This window comes from Cinclus cinclus, chromosome 5 (assembly GCF_963662255.1).
Source record: "Cinclus cinclus chromosome 5, bCinCin1.1, whole genome shotgun sequence".
Classification (NCBI taxonomy): Eukaryota; Metazoa; Chordata; class Aves; order Passeriformes; family Cinclidae; genus Cinclus; species Cinclus cinclus.
Genome location: NC_085050.1, coordinates 51,721,279 through 51,745,062, shown reverse-complemented (window position 1 = coordinate 51,745,062; position 23,784 = coordinate 51,721,279). Strand labels below are relative to the sequence as shown.

Genomic DNA, 23,784 nt, shown 5'->3' with positions numbered 1-23,784 from the left:
TATTCCTGCAAGCAGTCAGAGGAGTTCAAGAAGAATTAGCAAGGTTACATTTTGTGTCTGCTACATAAAGGTATACTAACAAACACTTCCAAACAACCATTTCTGGAAAGCAAACTTATACAGTCCATCAATGAAAAATAGATAATGTGAAATAGAGCTTTGACACATGGATAAAATACCTGATGAGAAACTTCTGCTCTTATGGATTCTAAATACTTCTGGTTGGTTGGATATAGCGCACATGCAAACATAAAATCCTGCCAAATCTACAAGGAAAGGAAAGATTTTAAAAAACTGTCAGCAAGTTACTATACATACTTGAAAAATATATGGCTATTGGGATGCACAATCCTTCATTCAGACAGAAAACAAATCACGTTCAGCATGGGGCTCAAGTATGTGCATATTCCACTGTGGTTATCCCCGATATCAGAGTTACAAAATATTTACCCTTAGGAATCAAACCCTGACAGTCTACACTGAGGAGTGGAATACTGTTCAGTAGATGAAGTTGTGTGAGTTTCAACAGACTAATCAGGAACATGAATATGGAGCAATTTGCAGCTGAACAGAACAGTTTCATATTTATTTACTACTTTGCAGTTGTAACACCAAATCCCCATTACTTAATGAGTAGAGAGTAATTCTTCTGATGTGGTACTGAGCACACTTCATAGATTTCAATGTGTACTTGCTGAGAAAACACCTCCATACAAAATTATCTTAAAACCAGCAAATCTTGGGCAAAAACAAACTAGATGCTCTAAAAACACAATGATCTTTCTCTTCAAAGAAAGATCAAGTAGGTACTACTAGCGAACAGAAAGCCTTTCAATTCAAGAACAATGAACTCAATTTGTACCTTGCAGGAGAATTACAAAAAGGGGAAAGGAAGCCCAATGAGATAGATAAGATTTCTTGTTTACCTGTTTTGTTTTTTTAATTGCCATAACCTTGAGGCTCCTTCTAGTCTATCTGAAATGTTAATGAAAAGATCTCTAGAAGGATCACTTTAACCCATAGGAGTCTGTAGGAGACTCCACTTCTCTGAATGCTATGCTACATAGAGAGAGACAGAGACCAGTTCCTCATACAATTTCATTTTCATTGCAGTGAGAATATGCTTTTCTGTGGCTCTTTTCAGCACACATTCCCTAAGGAAACTGAAGACAAAAAATTAGACAGTGGGAGATAACAGAGCCATTAGTAATTGTTACAATCCTAACACTGTACAGAAAAAGCAAAGCTATTGCTGCAGAATCACTGATACTGCTTTACTGACTGTTGGTGTCAAAACTCCCTATTGAAAGAAACTTTTCTCACTATTTCACTCAGTGAGCTATCACTGGTATTCCTTAAGCACAGTTTGACTCCAATGCACTTTTAAGCCTTTGCAAGACCATCAGAAGAAACAAAACCAAAAACCTCCCCCACTGCCCCCTCCAGAATAAGGGTCTGATTTTCTGCATTTACTTGCTATTTTGGCTGTTAAATGGGATCTAAATCTTGCACTGAGCACTGTACAGACACAACTCTAAATGGCCTACTTAAGGTGCCTAGTGTCAAAAATTAAAGAACTCTAAGTGCTCAGAAGCCTTGAAAATCAGGACACTCATTCAGATGACTAAAATAGATGTAAACTTTTTTTTTTTTTTTTTTTGCAAACACACACATCTGAAAGTAGCCAGGTATGAATTCTGTTTCCCTGCTTATTATGGTGTACACTAAGATCAACCAACACTTCTCGAGATTTTTAATACTGAATGCAACTTAGCCTTCATTCATCTAGTCACTATTTCATCAGAACTTATTAACACGTGCCTCCAAGCTTATATAATCAAAGGTACTCATCTAGGATGAGTGATTGCAGCAGCTGTTCACCTTACAGCAACATTTATATTCAATTATAGCTTGTTCAAAATGGCCCTTTGGATAATGCCTTCCATGTTTGTCTTTGGGCCAAATGAAAAGTTTAAACCAAAACCACCCAAACCTTTTCAGCTATTGATAAAAAGAAGAAAACACTTTTAAAATAAATAAAATCCATTTCCAAAACTGAGAAAAGCATAGCTACCTTCTAGCTAATGGTGACCTACTATAAAGCCTCCAAAATATCACTTCCAGATTCAACAGACAGCCTCTGTAATTAGAAACCATTCAATTTTAAAAGAAATTAAAGAACCCCAACGGGCCAAACAAAAAATCAGGTTAATCTCATCTCCCGTGTTGATACTCTACAATGTCCTCTAGAAAGATGGTTAGAACTTATGTATTAATTCTTTTATTTTTTTTAAATTTAAAGTAGATTTTCATTTGCCAGTTCTTTTAAGTTTTTAAATAAGTATTCTGTGTTTATTGTTTTTACCATTATTCCTATTTCATCACAAATATCGTAAAATTCATCTTGTTCATATATTCCTCCTCCCCAAACCCGAAGGGCATTCATGTTAGCATCTGCCACAGACTTCAAGAGTAGCCTTAGCCTGTCAAATACAAAAAGGAGATATATAAGTGAAGTTGTATTACTTAAGAATTTATAAGGTTATACAAAAAATGAAGACACAAACACCCCTACCAAAAAAAAAAAAATCTAAATCATTAGCAGGCAATATAAGACTTATAAGTCTAACAGAAAGTATCAAAATACTCTAACTTCTAAACCTCCATGTCTGGACAGAGCTCTCAAAAAGCAATTTTTTGTGCAGAAAATATTGCTTGGTCCTGTTAACACTTACAAAATAGATGGAGTGACATGTGTGTAAGTGCTTTTACAGAAGTATTGGAAGGACCAGATTTAGAAATACTATGTTTTATTAATCATGTTGGTATTTTCTCCTCTGATATTACTTGCTTTGTATATCAATTACTTGAATTTGAATTCTCTTTAAACTCAATCAGGAATGTACATTCGCTTCCTGAGTTCCATAATGCATTGTGAGAATGGGAGAGCAAGGGGGTGAGGAGAAAGACTGAGACTGGGAATCTCATTTTAAGGGTTTTAGTCTCCAGTCATTTTTCATTAAATCATACTGGCAGCCTCTAAATTGCATGTGAATGCACACTGCAGCACACCCGGTTGTCCTGGTTCCCTAATAACCCAGAGCAAAGCTTAGTCCAAGCACAGTACAGCCCCCATCCCATCTGCATCTCTGGGGTGCTGTGCATTGAAATCCAAGTAGCCTAGATGAGATCAAGAAAAGGGGAGAGGCCCTGTGCACCTATGTAACCCTGCATCACGTGGGTTAGGACATGGATGAAGTGCACATCCTCTGACTACCAATGGATGAGACAATAAGGTCAAACAACCTGAGGATCATCCCTAAAAATACCCAAAAGGACAGTAACTAGGAACTGCAAACAATCACCTTCCCACCAGCAATTGCACCTACATGCCTTGAGCATCACTCAAATATATTCATGCTAATTAAGCCCTAATTTTGAAGCCTCCAGCCCACAACAATTAAGTATTCTACCTTTAAAGTTTTACCCACTAAAGCAAACCTTTCATAAAGGGTGTAGAGAGAAACAGGAGGAGTAAAACATAATCCTTTATCCTTAGAAAACATCAAATGTGGCTTACGTGTCATAGGTCACTCTGTCCTGGAAAGAATCAGCTGGAACCCAGTTTGAGCCCTTAAAAAAAATGGGTCGACCATTGATTCTGAAGTAGAAACTCAGACCTGGTGAGCCAAGAATAGGTTCCTGAACAAGTTCTACTGTCCGAAAATAAACCTGTGAAGACATGAAACTTAGATTTAAAGCTGACAAAAAAGGAATTAAAATGGCATAAAGAAAACCCATAGAAAAGGGATTGAACTGAACAGTAACAGCTTAGAATTTGTCAAGGAGTCAAAAGACATGGTCTCATCTATAAACTCCTGCTTGCATAAAACACACTGTGACAAGTACCAGAAAGAATTCTTTCAATAAGCCTGTTCACTCTTTTAAATTGCTACCATATTAAGAGAGAGCAAGAGAAAGCATGAGCGAACAACTGTATGTGTGCATACAAGTACATAAGGAAAAGACAGATGAAGTTTGGTTGTTGCAGAATTCAGTCAAAAATCCAGCTGAAGGCCAGAAAGAGGAATACAGTGAGTGCACTAGATCAGAAACACCATGTAATCTGCAATTTTCTCTACCAGGAAACTGCAGCAGCTCAAATTTAAGTCTTGTCCCTGAAAGCCTAGCAACAGATTCATGTAGTACAAGCAAGATCTTCTCCTTTTACTGCTCTGAAATGATACCTTTTTAATAGGTTTAACACTTAGAGAAAAAAAAAAGCAAATACAAAGGCCAGTTTGTAACTGAAGGGCCCTCTGGCCACCACAGCAGTGCTGGAACAGCATGATCAGCAATAATGTTTCAGAGACCAGTTCAGCTAAATAAACACTTACTCTGAGAAAACATTAAAGATAAAGCACATCTCAAGAAGAAGCAGAGGCCAAACTTCCAGAGTTGCTCTTTTAGCCTAATATATGGCATTGTGATGCTGAAAAAAATAATTCCTTTTTCCCCTTGCAGGTGGAATTAAAACTCTCAGAAAATCGTTCCAGGCATTTTCTGTGGCTTCACTACAAGCAACAATGCTGCTCTGAGGGGTATCCTGACTGCACTGACACAAACAACCATGAGGGAGCAGTTAATGCACTGCAACAGCACTGATCCCTTATTTTTACAGGTGCCTTCCCCACCTGCCCTATCAGCTCCTGCACACCTCCAAACTCTTCCGGAAAACAGCTCTTTCAGGGATACTTTAAACATTTTTGCCTGTATCCTTGCTGCAGTTCAACTTCTTTAAGTCAGAAAGAAAACACTTTTTCTTTCTTGTACCTGTTGCTCATAAACATAGGGAGAAAACTGAAAAATAAACAAAGGGAAGGAAAGTTAATAGTAAATTTTAGCCAAAACAGGTTTGGGTCAGAAGGGCAGAAACCTAATTTTTTCTAAACTACTTCTAAGATAGCAACCACTCCTCTCAGATGACTATTTGCTTTACCTTTTCAAAAGGTCAGCTTGCAGAGTACAGACTGTTCTCTCTGCCATAAGTTTCATCTGAGGCAAGTATCTGTCAGTAAATCAGGCTAAAATTAACCTAGTTAAGTGCAAATGATACACATGTATTTAAGATAAAATGCAATTCTTTATTTCACACACCAGACATGGCTGTAGTTTAAAAGGCAAATTATTAATCCCACTATGAAACTGCATTTTCTGAACATTCATCTTATCAAAAATCACACATACAGACAGAAAACTATTTCTAGCAGTAGGGAAGAAAAAGAAAAGAACTTTTTGCTTCCTCTTTGGTGCTTCTAAGTTAACTGGACAATTATTAACCAAATACCTGGCTAGAGACAATGCATGTGACAAACCAGATGCATTAGTGGAGGTCGCAGATCGCTGAGCTCAACCTAAACAGCTCTGCATTGTGGCAGTGACCATTCCTAGAATTTTGCAGACATAGTTAAACATGAGAAGTTGAATTTAAATAATAACCAATGTTTCACACAACTTTCACAGTTACTCTAACTCCTGAAGGCTATAAAAGAAAAACTACTAGTACAAGTACTGCACTTGCGAGAAAGTTCTCACCTTCCTACAGAGAATTCAATTACTCAGAGAAAAACACCTCAGTCTCCATTGCAGCTCTTTTTTTATGGCACAAAGTGGAATGGGACTTGCAGTTGGAGCTGCCAAAGTATTTGGCATGTCATCTTAATGGATGTCATCAGGCAGGTTGGGACTGTCTCAGAGTACATTTGTAATAGAGTATTTATATCACTAACAGAAGTAATGTGATATTGCTTTATTCATGCTGAAGTGGAACTCATGCAACTGGCCAAACCCAAGGCAATCTGAGAGGCTGAAACACTCAGGCAGGACCACCCAGACAGTAGGAGCAAGAGTAAAAGCTCCTTAGCCTCAGCTCACACTCCCTGGCCTTCAAGATTCAGTGCAACTCCATTCTTCCCCCGGGGCCAGCTGGTAACAGCACATCTTCCTGTTCCTACTACAGCTTCCTTCTGCTTTGGGGGGTAAAAAGACAACCAGCATCTGGCATGCTTCGCTATGTGCCCTTCTACCAAGACCTTGGCCACCTTGAAATCTGTCTGATAGAGCTTGCTGCCTGAAGGCTGAACCTTGCTCTCAGTCTCAGGGTACGCACAAGAGGCTCTCTAGCCACCAAAGACCAATCAGCTGGTTCTGGGCATAATTATGAAACAGATACCTGTCTTTTAAAGGCACATACAAAGGGTTTGTACACAGTTAAGTGACCTGTGGATCACATTTGGGAATTCCCGTATTTAGCAGTAGGAAAAGTAATAAGGATGAAGATGCCTAGAGCTGAAATAAGATCACAGAACAACCCAGCAACATAACAAATTAGCACACAGCATGAAAGTGGTGTGAAAACTACAAAGCCAGAAAGAAAGTTCTAGAAATCATGTTAAAATGCCTGGGGGGGAAAGAGTGTATAAAGGGATGGAGGGAAAGACAGCTAGAGGCCGAGAACTTAAAAGTACAAAAACAGCCTTAAAAAAAAAAAAAAACCTTTGAATACAGTGCTGGAGAAATGAGCATACAGAAACATGGGGAAATAGAACTGAAAAGCAAACAAAGGATTCATAGGGTAATGAAAGAGGTCATAAATTCCTTGATATGGGATGGCAAGAAATAAGCAACTTACCAATAGCAAACAGGAAAACAGGACTCTCCATCAAGAAAACCAATGTCACTGTGAGATACGACTTTGTTTCACATTGTCCTGGGAAACAAACTCTAGAGCAAAATATTCAAATGGCAAACCAAACCAAAACCAAACCACATCCCATCCTGGATGTTGGCTTTTGTTCTGCTTTGGTTTTCTGCTACTCTGAACAGGAATGAATAAGTACTTCGCTGAGCCAAAGAGATTCCCAGCACTGCTGGCTAGAGCACGTAGAGCTCCTGAAAGTACATACTGAAGGCAACCCAGAAATATTCCCAAAGAATTAGTTAATGTTTGAAGACTACTCTAGCATGTCCAGAAAGTAGTTCAAGCCAGGAGTAGCCAAATCTGACATAAGACCAAGTTGTGCTTTCTCACATGTACAGTTCTCATGCTTCAGTTTTCTCTGGTCCAAAGTTAAGCAGATACTCATATGGACACAAACCATTTGTTAAATGCCTCACTCATCTTTTTTTTATTTTTTTTTTTTTTGGGGGGGGGGGGGAGGAAGGAGGAAGGGAAGGAAGTAGGAAATTTATTCCTCCTGAATGCAATCACTACAACATGGACAAAAGAACTAACAACAAATCAACTTTCAGGAACATTAATCCATGATTGTATCTCATGAACTACTCAGAGTTCATATTAAGCTATATGAATATTGCTATTCAGTCCTGCTGACATGAGAGAAAATTATGCTACAACATGAAAAAACTGCATACAGAGCCTTTTTCCACTCATACAGCTCTGACTGGGGGATGATGGTGTATGTGTGCATGTGTCAGAATCTAATACAAAGATTCCCAACACACAGGAAGGATGACCAGACTTCACACTGTAAGCTGTGAAGGCTTCATATGCTGGTTAATTCACAATGCACACTACATGGTGCATTTGCTTTTTTTCATCCCCTCCTTCCCCTTAAGGGGAAAAAAAATGAGGCTTCTGTTGTAGACCATGAAGTCCCTATGATCATATGCCACAGAGCTCTATGAAATATTCTGATGACATATGCATCCAAATGGATATTATTAGCTTTCCTAACATTGTGTAGTTTTCACACAGTAATAACAGAATTTTACTTTTTATAGGCTTTTAAAGTTGTATTTCCTACAACCAGTTTTTCCAAGCATAATATGCTGTGTTTACTTGGTGTGAGTTTTTTAATTGTTTCAGAATTAGAACACTAATGATTTCATAATCAAACTAGGGGCTAGTCCTATAAAGACTGCAACACCAGAAGCTATTAGTTTTTCACACCTTTTTTCCCACAGGAACAAATGTTACAGCAAATAGCAATTTAGATGCATGGTGGCCAGATTAATTTTTAGTAAGACAAGACACTCCTGAAACATCTAATAAATGCATACATTTATGTGGTTGTTTCCACATGTTCATGGCATAAGGAGGCCAGTCTAATCCCTAGGATTCTTCTTTTTAATGGACAATTGGAAATTACCTCTTCTAGGCTTCTTGGTAAAACCAAACAGATAATTAAAGAGCCAGTGTGTTAGTGGAACCCTTATGCAAGAATCCCTGGATATAACTTTTATGGTTGTATTTAAGACCTTATCTTTTCTTAAGCCTGAAGCACATCTACCACATTCTAATAAATAAATGTTAGGATTTTAAGAATGTGTCTATCCCATAATTTTTTACAAACTGAATTAGCAAGAAAAATCTCAGTAATAAACATTTGCAAAATCATATAGAAATCTAATAGGGGTTTTCAGTGCATGATACAAAACCAAGAGCATGGTATATCAAGTTTAGAAGTGCTTTTTCCTTCTCATAAGCTATAAAACTTAAGAAGAAAATATCTTTTCTCTTCTGAGGTTCCTGGTTAACTGTAAGCCACCTTGCAGCCACAATATAAGTAAAGGCATCCATACAAGCTAAGACTACCAGAAAACAGGTAGCCATACATTGTGACACTAAAAACACCTCATTTCTCATTAGCATTTTCACACGCATATTACAACTCAGCAAAACTTTTAAGAGCTCTAGACACCTGCTATGCAGAGCAGATGTCCTAACACTAATGGTGCAATGCCAGATGTAATTAAACTTTAGGGCTCACCTTTGAAAACTTCTCAATCTGGCATCCTGCCTCCATCACAAAAGTTGTTGTCATATTGTATCCAGTTTGCTTTCCATGCCCATTTGGCCACCAAGCCTCCACTGTAGCACTCTTGAACATAAAAGGGAGAAAGTCTGAGCAACATGTGTAACAAGAGGTATCAAATGCACCTGGGGCTCAGGTATTTTTGAGTGAATTACCAGAAACCTAACAAGGTTTTGTGCTTCAGCTGAGATCTGCTAATGCTTTCTCCAGCTGAAGCTCTGAGGTGAAAATCATTTAAAGAGAGAAGTGTGATTTCTTCTGCTGAAATCCAGGCCATCCCTTCATTTTGTATCCACAACAGGCCATGAGCACACCGGGATGTGCATGCACACACCTAGCTGCTACTCCTCAGCTGAGGTACATTGACACACTATTCTTCCAAACCCCAAATATCTGTGTCAGAAGCATCCATTGTTTACTGAGTTCTGTATCATATACCTCCTCTCATTGCTCCTCTTACCTATCCCAAGCAGTATTTAATATACAGCAGTAAACTTTTCAACTGTGGTAATATGTGACCATACTGACTGCTTTACTTATGTCAAGCTTTTAAGTCAAATTCTTTCATTCATTCAGTGGTTTTCTGCTTTGTCTCTCTCTGCTTCCTAATCACATCATTAGTACTCCACAATTTTTACAAACATGAAATACAATCTCTAAGATAACAGAATATTTATCTTCACTCTAGCAGCCTACTTCTGCTGCTCATTCCTGTTGCCAGCGTTTGCCAGTTGAGTGCACAACACAAAAAATGTGGAAAGAAAGCAATAATGCGTGCAACCAAACAATGGAGGGATCAGCACTGAATATATCATGCGAGTCATGTAAGGAGTGCCTCAGTCTTTTCAAACAAATCGAGGCCAGAAAGCAGCCCAACAATGTGTTCTGCTGTAGCTATACTTGGACACAACCATGAATATATCATATCTTTCAGCTTCTGTGATACAGAATTATCATAAGTGCTTGTGAGGAAGTACTGATCTCTGTGCTGCATGGATACAAACGGAAGCACAGACTCAGCATGTGCCTTGACAACAAGAGAGTGTGCGCAGCTGCCCGGAACGACTGGATGTCTCATTGGCCACTAATGATGTCACCCTCTGCTCGCCACCAGCTGATAAGCAAAATGCTGTCATGTTGGCAGCACAGCTCTTTGCATGGCAACTGCAGGAAGGCTGATACACATCTCGGCGATATGCACCACTCCAACACCTACTGACTCCACAACTGTAATCTGCAATAAATCCTCAACGAGAAATAAATTTCTGGTGAGATCTCAGTATCTAACATGCACCACGCAAGTCTGTGTACAGGGTAAGGGCTCTGTCAGCCTCATCAATACATGAGAACACATTTTGGGTCTTCTCATAAAATCAGCTGATGTGAATTCATGCAGCAAGGTCTTTTGTGCACAAAGAATAATGAAACACTGCTGCCTCTGCTCTGAAGGAAGTGCTTCCTTCCAGACTTGCAGTTGCACTATACTAACAGATCTCTTCTGAGGGTGGGGGTGGGACAACTAAATAAGCAAAAATAAGTTTTTAAGTTTCACTTTGCAGTCCCTGTTTAACATAATCCATTAAAAGGCTAAGCAGAGACTAATCGTTGTTTTAAATGAAACTGGATACTGGTAATTGCTCATGCAACTTGCTTGTCAGATGACAACAGTAACAAAAACTGTATGATTCTATGCTTCTGTGTCAAAATAAAACAAAGCACATTAAGTACACAAGTCACAGAGTGTGCATACTGGAACATGAACACCCTGCTTGCTTCCTCTCCATGCAAACAACTGACAAGTGAACTCAAGAACATACACAGACAATGCAGTCAAACTGGGAAAACAGATGCAGTGTTACACAGCAATGCAGAAAGTCAGCAGAGACAGTAAAATACAAAAGAGCTTGAAGGCAGGCCTCTAATGCTATTAACTGCCAGTGCTGTCAGAAGCCCCAAATTCCTGCCCACAGCACATCACCCACTCACAAATATGTGTCCTGCAGCAGTGAAGCTGCTGTGGAGAATTCCATCAGGTGTGGCTCCTGCTGCACCTTTCGGGGCTCCCACTCTGGCCACTGGCTGAAGCCTGATTTTTTTAATTGAGTTTGCTCCTCATTAGAGCACCTTCTACCAGTCAAAAACTCCTCCTGACATTTGCCTGTCAAAAGGACTACAAGTGAATGTAAGGAGTTTTACTCCACAACATTTTCTTTTGCTTTTATTTACCTGAAAGAGTATCTACTGAGAGGTTTGAGTAATGTTTCATCTCTCTCCTTGGAGAATCATATATATTGTAGTTTATTCTGGTCCAATCAGTCCAGTAAACAGTAGCATGTGAAATACCTGCTGCCAGTGAAGTGAAGTGACACAGGGTATGCAAAGGTTATTTATTCATTCATTTATTTATTTATTTATCTAAATAACTCAAAGAAGGTTATTTAATAGTGGCCAGTGATTATGTGATCTTTGCCTAAGGCTTCGTCACCTTTTTGGCAGTGAGCTACATAGCTCCACAGACACCAGATTTTAGAAAGGAAAAGAACTGCTCTCCTACCCTGTAAGCGATACAGAACTGTTGTTAAAGGTCAGGAACAGAGTCAGGAACCGGAGGCAGGCCTAAAACTGGCATGGAGGCAGAAAGTTACATTGGAAACCAGGGGAAACATTTTGCAGCTAAACCAGCTTTCCACACACACCTTCTTACCTTGTTGATGTTTACAAGCAGCACAATGCTGCCTTCTCCAGGTTGAAGTTTCACACTGAACATTTGCTGCGTTTGTAACTTGGGAATGTTCACAGTCACAAGACCTGCAATCGGCTTGGAGCTGACTACATCAAAAATAGACTCGACTTCAAGATACCACTGCTGAGCGCTCTTTACTAAGTGAAGGGAGAGAAAAAAATGGGAATTTAAGAGTTATGTTTATATACCTATTAACATGACATTTCATTAAAGAAAAACTTCAAACACCTAAGATTAAATGTAACAATTTTCAAGCTGTGTCTGAACCAGCCTACATGGTTAATCTGCTTATTTAGTGTGTTTGACATCTGAGTCCAGTGGAAGAGAACAATGCAATATGATTTATGTTTCTTAACTTTTTTTTTAATTCAAAAGCTATCCAGGCTTTTTTTTTTTTATCTCCAGAGGTCTGTACAAAAGTCAGAGACCTTGACACCAGTCACTTCATTAGGAAGGAATTTTTTCCCACCAACTCCCATAGACATTGTACTTGCTCTTAGTCAGCACTCATATGAACATGATACTCTTTGGGAAAGATTGTAATCACAAGCCAGTACAATCACTTTTGTCAATGAAACAAAAACAGTATTAACAGAAAACGAGCTGAATTCATCCCAGACTCACTGGACAAAATGAATGGAGCTATGGGGGGGATGAATTGGGCCCACTGTGTCTAGACTTGATGGGCTATATCTTTATGTCCCTTCTCCCACCCATGTGTCGTGAAAGAAACAAGTTAATGACTTCCCTGAGATCCCTCTGAAGTGACCACAGAGCATCCTCTCTTCTACAGAGCTTACTGAATAAGGAGAGCCAGGGTCAAGGGTTCTCAAGATCTATGTGTAAATTTGCCACTAATTTCAGCAATTGAATTGCCTAGCCTAGCTACTAACATAGCCTGGCTCATCCTATGTTTCAAACATTACAGATTAACATATAAGCAAAAGCAAATAAAACAAAAAAACCAAGAATTAGAACTAAGACACATTTTGTATACCCAAACTACTAATAACTACTAATAACTTACTTTCTCTTTTCATTCATATAGTCTAGCTCTCCTTCCTCCACAAAAGAAAGAGAGCTCACTCCAAAAAACAAAGAGTTTCATTCAGTCCTGGTGTGATTTTCACTGTCTTTCATAGAATGAAAAGCAATGACTGAGTTCCAAAGTTTATATTACACCCAGCATTACCCAGTGAACACCAATTTTCTGAAATGTGGAAAAGGTTAAAAAGTACCCACCCTACAAGGGTCAGACATTACAGTGCATTTTTCCTCCCTTACAAAAGCATATAGAAATTCCTGTCCATTCTTAACTGCATGAACTGTGGGGTCTAGGCAGAGAAACCAAGAATAATGAATCTTTTACAGACTCAGTGGTCAAAAGGCTATCACACTGAATCTGATGAACAACAGAAGTACATATGCAGCTTAAATCCAGGTTGTTCATTGACTCTTTAAAACATTACCATATTTGAATAATAATAAGCACTTGCTCTGGTCCCAAGCCACTCTGCTGAATGAAAGACATCTGCTCTCTCCACTTACCCAGTGAGCAAGACTTTACCTACCAGAAGGTGGAGTTGTGGGATTGTGGGAGGGATCAGAAAAGGTTTTTTACTGTAACGAAATTTCAGAAAGCACAGTCTGTACTGGGGCTTTCCATGGAAATTCCAGTCACGTTAATTCTATCTAAGACCTGCAGCTATTTCAGGACGGTTTAATAGCAGCCATGGAGTGATGTCTTCCTGTTTTATTCATACACAACAAATCTATTCCCAAGGGTTGAAATTTACCCCAGTGCACAGGACCCACGTGCTAGCCTTTACTCCACTGAAGACTGGGCTCAACAGGCAGTGAAAAAAAGCATGTGGGTGGTCTACAATGGGTGTATCACCGTTTCCAAAAAATTTAAAGGGAAAATTAACTACTTTCACTCAGCTGCAATGACCTTCAGGACAAAGGAGAAGCAAATCAGAGACCACTGCAAGAGAGGAAACCGGTTTGGTAAGTTAGGTAGCCGGAATGCAGGAGGTTATCCTCTCCAACTGCAGCTTTAACAATTATCCTTGCATAGCACAACTGCTTTTCTCTCTCAGACTTCATGTTGTGTCCTGAAAATCAGCAGTCTTTGGACTCTGCTCACTGTTCACTTGTTCTTCCAACACAAAACCAAATTCCCATAGCAGCTTTGCCTTTGTTTTAAATGAAAGTGAGACATATTTACAGGGAGTCTTGGTGAAAACACATGCCAATAGAAAGGAAATTTTTCAAAACCAAAGAACGGGTGCTAATCTCAATTATACTACATTTATTTCAGCAGTTATTTGGGGATTTTAAGCAAAAAAATATTCTGAATTCTAGCACTTCTAACAGTTATTGTTTGTACTGAAGTACAGTTTCAATGCCTAATAAAGGCGTGCTGTAGAAAGAACGACACACACAGACATAAAAAAACACCACAGAACATCTCCTAAACTGTGGCTTAACAATAGAATGGTTTGTATTCTGAAGGTGAAACCAATAAAAAGAAGAAACAAGAGACTTACCAAAGAAAGGAGTTACAGAAAAGTAAATCAGGTGATAATGGTTATAGGCCTCAATCCTAACGTCTTTCCAGATTCCTTGAGTGGGAAAAGAAGGGCCCCAATCCCAACTAAATGAACATTGCTCCTGGAAAACAGAATGATTATATTACAATTGCCTGTTTTTCACACAGACATTGATGCTGTGCCAGAAATAAAAGACATTTGCTATCTGGGAACAAAATATTGACATGCAATGGAAGAATTTTTCCTGTTTCCATAAACTCAGAAGACCCTACAATATCTTTTTCTTACTTCTCGACCAGAACTTTGCTGATACTACCTGTATTATATAAAAAAAATTAAATTTTGTATTGAACATCCATGTACAGAGAAATTTTGTATTACTGAAAAAGCAAAACAACACTTAACGTACCAGTTAAAAAAATGCCAACAAAATCCCAAACAGTAAAGATCAAAACACAGTCCAGGAGATTACTCTCAATTCAGCTGTGAATTATCTTAGTTTCTAATGTCAGTATTTAACTGTATACCTAAAAGATAAACTAAGCAGAGAAGTGACAATTAGAAATGTCACAATATTCTAGAAGAACAGTATCAAATTAAAAATCATATATTAAATAGTTTCTCTCCTATTTTTAGTTTTAACACCACAGAGCAATACAAGGAAAGAAATGGATATGTCTGGTGTATTTGTGTAGTTCAGTCATGTTCACTGTTTCTCCCCTTTTTATGGTTCTCTTACACAAAAACAAAGGGAACAAAAACATGGTTGAGAAGTAGCTTAGTCCTGGTACTAACATCAGAATAACTGTCAGAATTATAAAATGCTGGTCAGGCAGAGAAGTATATACACTAATTTCCATTTAGCTGTTTTCAAACCTGGTCAGACCTCTACTTAACAAATCCCTTGACAACATCTATTCAGCTGCCCTCCAAGTTTCACACAGCCCCAGCCCCCAAAGCAAATACAATACATCTCCTAAAGTCTTGTACAGTGACACAGAGTTCTAAATTTAGAGACTAATAACTTACAGCCAAGGCATACTAATTTGGGCAAACTACAATGCACAAGCCTGGCCTATCCCTTGAGTTACCAGCCAGCCTCCCTGTCTATGAAATTGCAAAAGAGCCTTCCAGGAAGCAAACACTGCACCTATTTCAAACAGAAAACTAGGGATAACATGTTCTTAGAAAACATGTCCAACTGAAAGCCACTTTCACTTTATAAAAAATAAACAAATGAATCACTGACAGATTGGCAGGTTTCACTAAAAATACTGCAGAGACTGCTATCAGAAACAGTATGTCACAAGAACAATACGCCTGTATCACTGGAGTACATTAGCAGTGACAGGTTTGTGTTCTGCCACAAACTCCTACTCAGATTTAGATAAATTTACTGCACTTAATACTGCACCTGAAATGTGTAAACAGCTCTCCATTACTTTCAGATGGGAAGCTGCCAGCTTATAGCAATGTCCTAGTATGTTTGTTTACTTTTAAATGTGACATAGCTGCTGTTGTTGCCATATACTCAGAACTCAAAATATTTCTGGAAAATTTCTGGAGCAGCTTCCAAGTACAGTCAAAAAACTCATTTGAGGAAAAAGCACTAGGGTATTTCTTACAAATTTAAAGGTATAGTTCAGCAAAGCATAAAATCATTCCAGGTCTCTTTTGCTCTATAAATAAGACTACAACTGAGTAAGTGCCTTATTCCTTCCAAGACTCTCCTTGCACTGATTTCTGAGAAACAGAGTAGACTTGGAAGAACTAACAAACTTTCTAAAATGTAGACAAAATAAAAGTAGCAGCAAACAGAAATCCTAGGATCCTAACACTAAAGGATCTTTCCAGGACAACATGGAGTCCATGTTTACGTTAATAAATTTTAAAGGAAATTATATCCAGGTTAAAATTTACAGGATCCTAGTCATTTTTTGAGGAGACTCTAGAAGGACTTTCTAATAAAGTTTGAAAATAATTAACAAGAAAGGCATTTAATTGGAGACAAATGTGTAAAAACACACAAAAAGAGAAATTAGAAAGATCATCTAAACACTGCCTCTATCTGCTGCAAAGCTATCAGAAATACATGAGATGCTACTCAAATGACAGTTTGCTCTGAGTTAAGGTGTAGCAGCAAAGAAGCCATATCTTAAAACAAAGTTTCTGAGTTTCATTCATTTATATTACACTGCTGTTTTCATTGAAGATGCACATATAAGTCACACTTTGCAACACTAATAAGATGAGAACAGGTCCCCTGTTAGATAACACTTCTTGGGACATGCCAGAGCTGCCCAGTATAAATAGCACAGTACATGAGCAACAGCAAACACTCACAAAGCAGCTTGGATGAGATTTTTACAGCCTTGGCAATACACACTGGTGTTTGCAACAGTGAACTCTACTGACAGCATGCATTGCTAAACCCACCCAGTGGACCAAAATGCAATGATTACACATTTCCCATTGCTATCCTGCCCTCTCAGCAGTAAGTCTCCTTGCTGACTCTTGGGTGAAAACAGCCTTTTAAACATTCTTATTGCTTAGATATGAAGTCTGGCCTTCTCATGCCTCTTGCATTGTAAACGTTCAAGATGACAGGTTTCTACAGGTTTTTTCCTCTTTCCCAGCCTGAAGTCAGAGACAGACAATTCTGTCCATACCTTTCTGATGAAATTAACATGGCACTCCCCTTTCTGCACAGGTGGAGGGCACGCTGGGGGGATGCTGTGTGCTTTGTGACACCTGCTCTGCTCTGCTGCATAGGAAATGGCTGACAAGAAACGGACTTCAACAGAATTGACCTCCTGGATCACGCTGGTAATATCAAAGCTCTAGGACAAAACACAGAACAAAACCATTACAGTGCTGACATTTATGTATGACATTTAAAACCACTATTACATGGGGATTTTAAGACCATACATATATTATTCAAAAGCTTTTGAAATACAGTCACAGCACACTCTGGTTTTAAAAGAAAAACTACTTTGTAAACTGAAAAAAAGAAAATCCACAGGAATGTTCTGGGTAGAAGGAGATGTTTCTGGGAAAACCACTTTCCTCACACCAAGGTCTCATTGCAGGCTTCTCACAGAAGTGCTTGAAGGACGAGGTCAGCAAGAGAATCTTTACCCTCCTTCCTTATTCAGAACTCATCTGCATTTTTGGGAAAACACCTTATTCCAACTCAGAAATCTGCTCCATATAGGAGCACTTCCAGCTCACAATGTGCTGCCAGCTCATCTACCACAAGGCACTGAGCTGCCTAGTTCATTCCCCAAAATGAAATGAGCTGCATTCTCATCCCCCAAATGTACAGACACACATTCTATGTGAGCGCCAAATGAAGTATCTGGGGACTTCCTCACCAGGTCACATAATCCCCTTCAGTGTGGCTGAAGAAAAGGAGAAATGTTCCATTTCAGAATTATCCTGTGCTATCAAGACAATATGTTTCCAATGGTTAATACCCATTTACTCCTCAAAGTGCACACTTGTGAAAAGCCAAGCCTTGGCAATTTTTTTTCTAATTTGGGAGCAGCCCAGCTAGAATCACTTACTCCTGTAGCATACAGCAGGAAATTAGAAAGCAAATAGCATTCCCCAGTTCAGTGCCTTCAGAGAGTCCTTCCTGCAGATGTTATTGCCATGTGGAACAGGTGAACAAGGTACAAGCCTGGATCACAGTAACCCCCAATTCAATTTAACGCAGAACACTCTGTTTTTACAGTGAAGGCCATTTCATGAATTGTTACAATCTGATAAAAAATGAAGTTGCAGAAATATGGACAAAATAATACCACTTCCTAACTTTACAGAGCATGTTACTGTAGATACTCTTCAATCAGTAAATAATTACACTTTCATAAAAGCTCTATGAAATTTTTGATTTTGCTGATGGTAAAACTAAGTCAAAGAGAAAATAAGTGGTTTGTCCTAGGTCACATAGATCCAGGTGGCAGAATGTCTTATGTCTCAGTCCAGTGCCTCTGCAGTAAAACCTGCCAGAATGGTAAACGCTGAGACATGGAGACACCAGATTTCATTTGTAATTCAGTTATTCCACTATCATTCTTCCTTTAATTTTTCAGACTTTCTGATTCTTTTAAGACAAAAGCAAGGATTGCTCCTTATGCTAATACCAGAATAATTTTGTATTTTAAAGCCATAAAATGAGTTTAAGTATTTTTGCCATTCTCAATATCATTCCATAACAAATACTCTCATGCTGACATAAGCAAAGCTCAAAAATGCAAGACAGTGTTATCCAAAGTACCATATTAAAAATAATCCACCCTCTTCAAAAACCAAAAGCATGGAAACACTCACATAGGCTTTACAACACATGCATTTTCATTGCAGTATTGACATGTAAACCATCCTAATACCAATTAGTAAGTAGATTTACAGCTAATAAAACAGATTTAAGCTTACGTTTTCTTGGAGCTGGAACAGATCCCAAGAAGCAAGACATATTATTAGCTGAATTGATCTTCTTGCATTGGTCCTCTCATTTAGGACAAGGCACATTGACCTCTAGATATGACCCTGTTGCTAGTGAAAGGTAAGTGCACTTCCCTTTCTAACATTTACCATATTACACATGCAGTCCTTAGGTCAACACTTTCTGCATCCAAGCACCTACTTTTATGGGTACTTGAATGTACTGGAAGTGCTCAGAACAAAATGGCTTTGAAGAAACACAGAAGCACCTTCAGAAATAAACACATTACTTACATATCTGTTGAACATGTTGTCTGTACTCCCAAGAGTGACATTGTTGAGCAGGATCTGTGCTACTGTATCCACTCCCTCAAAAACCAAATTCACTTTCTGCCACTTCCTACAGAATAAAACATAATTGTGAAAAACTGCCAGAATACCTAAGAGTTAAAAACACACAGGAGACAGACAATGTAAAAATGTGTATCACTATTATACCAGCAGTTGCCTCAGCGACCTGCAAGAACATTTGACTCAGTGTAGCTAAATTGTACCTTTAAATAAATCAAATTAAGATGACAGCTGAAGTAGCTCAAGTCAGCATGTTCAAGAACACAGCAGGTTCATATACCCACCAGATATTAGATGGGATAGCTTTCAACTTGCCTAAGTATTATCTTTTCTCAGCTGACAATTCAAAAATAATTGTTAACAGTTAATTTAAAAAAATAAAAAATCAACAACTGAAGTGTTCTGCAACAAGAGATTTGTAGCTGCACAATTGCATAATTTGTTGTATCAGAAACAAATGTAATAAGCAGACTTTGAGCCAATGGACTAACTTGCAAGTCTGCATGAAAGAAGGCACAGGACTATTTTAGATATACCTTTACTGCATACCTGATGTCAAAAGGAGTTTTGAATGTCCTGCTGTAAGTCCAGTTATCTAGTGAGATCCATCTGTACATCACATCATTAAACCTATAGTATGGATCCTAGCAACAGACCAACAAAAAGAAAAATAAAATATTTACTTAATAATAGTATTGCTACATAAAAAGCATCACAGTATCCATTAGATGAACACTTCTTATTTCAGTCGGTCTGCAAATGCAAAATCCACTTTAGTTAGTTAGTCCTGATATTCCTTTTCACCCTTGAAATTTTACATGAAAGCAAAGCTTTAGTAATATTTGACTTTATTTATACAGGTCAAAACCCTGTCTGCTACAATCACTCAAACTAGAAGTAGCAGGGTTTGTTTTTACAGAAGAAATTACTAGTCTGGAAATTAATCAATAAACCCGGAAAGCTTGTGACTTAATGAGAGGAACAGAAACACAATCACCCTCATAACTACAGAGAAAGTAAGACTAATAAGATTTTAAGAGGCAACGAAAGAGCATTTTAGACCTCTAGGGACAGCAGTGAACAAATCTCTAGTTTAAAGTTATTGCAAATAATCCCGTTGCTCCTTGTCAGCTGGACTTGGTGCAGTAAGGATAAATGAAATTGTTATATGTGGAGGGATGAAGAGAGAGGAGAAGCAACACAATTTTGGTAAAAAAACTAAATGACTGTTCTTGAGACTAGTACTGCATTTACACCAAATGCATCCTCCCTTTAACCACACTACGTAGGCAGAACAGAAGGCACAGCTGGTCTAAACTGTGTCCTGAGCCTTTCTGGCCTCATGCTGTATTTATTACAGTGGGTCACCATGTCCCTCACACAGGTTAAGGGATCTGGCACCCCACAGCCTCACACCTCACACAAAGGTAGCAGAGGGGCACGGTGTCCCACCCCATGTCAGAGTGCAGGTACCCGGGTCCCTGCCTGACAGACCCCCGTTCCAGCCCTTGCAGCAGCTGCATGGCTGAGCTGCTGCCCCAAAACAAAAGCCAATCTCTTCTGGCCTGCAGAACCCCGGCTCAAAGAGAGGGGAGCTGCATTAAGGTTTGCTTTGATAGGAGTGTTCTAACAGCACCAACACACTTAACTACCCACACCCACCCTGAATATCCTAAGTCACACTGAAGAAAATCTGCCCAGCTTTTTTTTTTCCCCTAATTGCTGTAACTTAATTTTTCTCCCCACTTCAGGAGTCAGTAGGCATAATAATCACATATGGGATGTGAAATCTTCTGAAAAAACTTGTCTTATAGCTTATATTTGTTTAACAACTAACAGGGCTTATTACAGGCTCTGTAATAAACACACAAACCTATTTACATAGCGGAACAAAATCAGATCTAAGTGACCCTTCCTCAGCAGCACAGACCATTCTGGAGTCCTACAGTGATACCAAAATCATTCCTTGCACTCATACAGAGGGAGAGGTGCCTCTACATACTACACTCTATCAATCAAATTTCCTACTACAAGGAAAGAGTCAAAAAGGAAAAATCTTGTCACCTGAGTAAAACTGTGAGCTCTCTAATGATAACACAGTGTATTCTCTAAAAGTTAAGTTATCATGAGCTTACAGGACTATCACTGAATTTTAAAACATTCACTCCACTACTTTTGGGGAATATATCTCAGACTTTTCTTAAGATGCAAAAGTTAAAGCCAAAAAATGCATACTAATATACAAAATTTAGGCTCATAAAAGAAACTCCACTGAGATCATTGTACTGAGATAATGAGAGGCAAGCATCCAATGTCAGAGACTGTGAAACCCCACAATATGTACTTTTAAAAGCACATTTTTATCAACAGTCTTGTTTTAACATTATATACCATGTTATATATATTTACATATACATACATATTCGTATTTAACATTACATATTATTTTATTTCACATTATACTTTGAAAAATCTTCATGTTAAATTTCAATCTTTGCCACTTGTATGTGTGAAATATTTAACAAAAGACGTGAGAGGAAAGTTACAAAAGCACTACCAACAGCAGAGTGTAAAGCTATTTGGTCAATGGCTTCCCACCAAAGCACAGATACTGAGATGTTCATGAACGAAGTCCTGACTTCTGGAAAACACAAAACTGGTTGTCTAGCAGCAGAAATGCAGGACTATTTTACCAGAAGCAGAAATCATTGCTAAATTGGCTCTTACAGGAGATTAGAGTGGCATATTTAAACCTGAGAAGGTACTAAAGATCCTTTTCCTGAAGGTGCTTTCTTCTTTACTAGTCTAAAGCCTTCAAACTTCAAGAAATGCAGTGGCTGCTGAAACAGGTGTCATAGAAAGTGCCAATTAGCCCTTCTGACTCACAGGCATCCACCCTTTTAGATGGAAAGATCACAGTTCCATGTACCTTCATGTAAAACTTAACAGTTTACTGATATCATTGCTACCTACCCAGTAAGACAGCTCATAAATCACACAGAAAAGCTGTTAAATGCTAATAACTGGTCAGCTGCTTTAACCATGGCAAATGTTGATTGTTGCAAAGTAAGTTGTGGCAACGTTCAAGCAATGCTTTTAAGACAATTTTCAAGGTTCAGGAGAAACGCACAATCACAACGAAGTCCTCTAAGAAAGCAGAATTACTTCGCCAATACACTTGTGAGGTTATTAACTTTTTCATTATTAAATACAACTAGTTCTGAGTGCTGGAAGATGTAACCATGTAAGTCAAATTGTTTGGATTTCTCTGAAACCGAATTTCATCCCACATTAAATCATTTCACATCAGAATGAAAGGCGTAGTTCTGAAAAGTGCATGCAAAAAAAAACAAGACACTTAAAGGCACACAGAGAAACTGAAAGATGGTAGGAAATAGGCTGAACATCTATTAAATACACTTCGTATTCAATAGCTCAACAGCTCAGTGTGTTCCTGGAAGCAATTCATAGAGGGGTGGAGTCAACTATAGCTATTTTTAGATCCCATCAAACATAATAACTTTGCATTTTCCTGCTCCCTGCAATTTGGGGAAAAAACCTGAAGCATTCAAGCTGCCTGCTGTTTGTTCCCTGCTCCCAATCTCAGTGCTGTAAGCAAGCAGCAAATCACTTCCTACTAAGAGGAGGTTAAAAGCCCTGCTACAGATCATCAAAAGGAAGCAATTTCCAGGTCGGCTAACAGGACATCAGCAGGACTTCAAAAGCACTGGCAGCACTACAATGAAGGGACTGCCAGCGCCCAGATGGAAGCTTCTCCTTACAATGATTTTAAGGGTGTTATAAATAGAGTGATTGGCTCATGGAAATGAGGAGGATTTATTATGTATGGTGGGAAGAAGTTCTGTAAAGGTTTAGAGCTCTTTTGACATGTACTCTTGTGATTTCAGTTTAGTTTTAAACCCTTTTGAGTTCTCCCTTCAGTTCTCCCCTTTCCCTGAGTGCTTGCTGCCTTGCAGCTCTGGGGGACGGGAGCATGCTTGCCCCTTGCAAGAAGCGACAGAGAGTGGAGGGACACTTGCTGCTGAGAGGCTTGGCAGGGTAACATCTCATCGCCAGTCAAGATGCGAGAGGGGCTCCACCAACCAAAAGCACGGAGAACTGACCGACAGACCTTGGGAAGAGCCAAATCTACCTGTAAGGATGAGGCCACCGACCCTAGGAGGAGCCAAATATACATATCTGGGCAAAGCCACGGACTGTGAGAGGTACCGGCAGGACATATCAGGACTGCTCAGGTGTATTAATGCGGCTGATACAAGCTTAAGGCTTGAGTGTATAAAAGGCGAAAACGCAATTTTGTGATCTGAGCCTCTGGTGAGCAGAGAGTCTCGCTATGCTCCCAGCACTGTTTCCCCTTTACTTTTTAACTGCTACAGGTTCAAATTAAATTTTATTTACTCATTCCCAACCAGGGAATGTTTATAACAAGGGGATACTGAAAAGCTACGCTGAAGCCAAGAGCTTCACCTGTTAAGCAGGAAAAGGATGAGATATGAACACATGAGAAATGAAGCTCCAAGCCCAAATGAGCAGCAGTGCCAGGCACCCCCTGGCCCCATGAAGGAACACCTCCTGGCCCTCCACGGTCCAGGAGTTCTGAGGGGTATGGCACCTGAATGACACCAGACACAGTCAGCTGCAGCCAGGTGGAAGATCGGCATGTGAGAGAACAAAAAACAGATTCCTTTGCCTTACCCTGCTTTTGTTACAGTTTAATTTGAAGTCACTTTGCTCTTCTCCCATAAATTAACTCTGCTGATATTTTATCATGTACACCATAAAAAAAAAATCTGATGGTATAACAGATTAACAAAATAAAATTTCCAAG

The 23,784-nt window shown here is 38.9% G+C and overlaps 1 protein-coding gene across 6 annotated transcripts in view; it reads right to left on the bottom strand.

Moving 5' to 3' along the window:
- The window catches only part of MANBA (mannosidase beta), a 54,203-nt gene that overhangs the window by 16,933 nt on the left and 13,486 nt on the right, over nt 1-23,784 (bottom strand). For 5 of the 6 annotated variants that reach the window (XM_062492985.1, XM_062492988.1, XM_062492987.1 and 2 more), the window contains 9 exons: nt 19,485-19,579; nt 18,879-18,984; nt 16,802-16,972; nt 14,130-14,253; nt 11,542-11,717; nt 8,793-8,903; nt 3,581-3,732; nt 2,366-2,483; nt 180-266 (listed from right to left, as the gene is read on the bottom strand). In XM_062492985.1, coding sequence (XP_062348969.1) covers nt 180-266; nt 2,366-2,483; nt 3,581-3,732; nt 8,793-8,903; nt 11,542-11,717; nt 14,130-14,253; nt 16,802-16,972; nt 18,879-18,984; nt 19,485-19,552 — 1,113 coding nt within the window. In that variant the 5' untranslated portion in view covers nt 19,553-19,579. The remainder of the gene's footprint in view (nt 1-179; nt 267-2,365; nt 2,484-3,580; nt 3,733-8,792; nt 8,904-11,541; nt 11,718-14,129; nt 14,254-16,801; nt 16,973-18,878; nt 18,985-19,484; nt 19,580-23,784) is intronic. The other variant, XM_062492989.1, reaches the window with a different exon arrangement.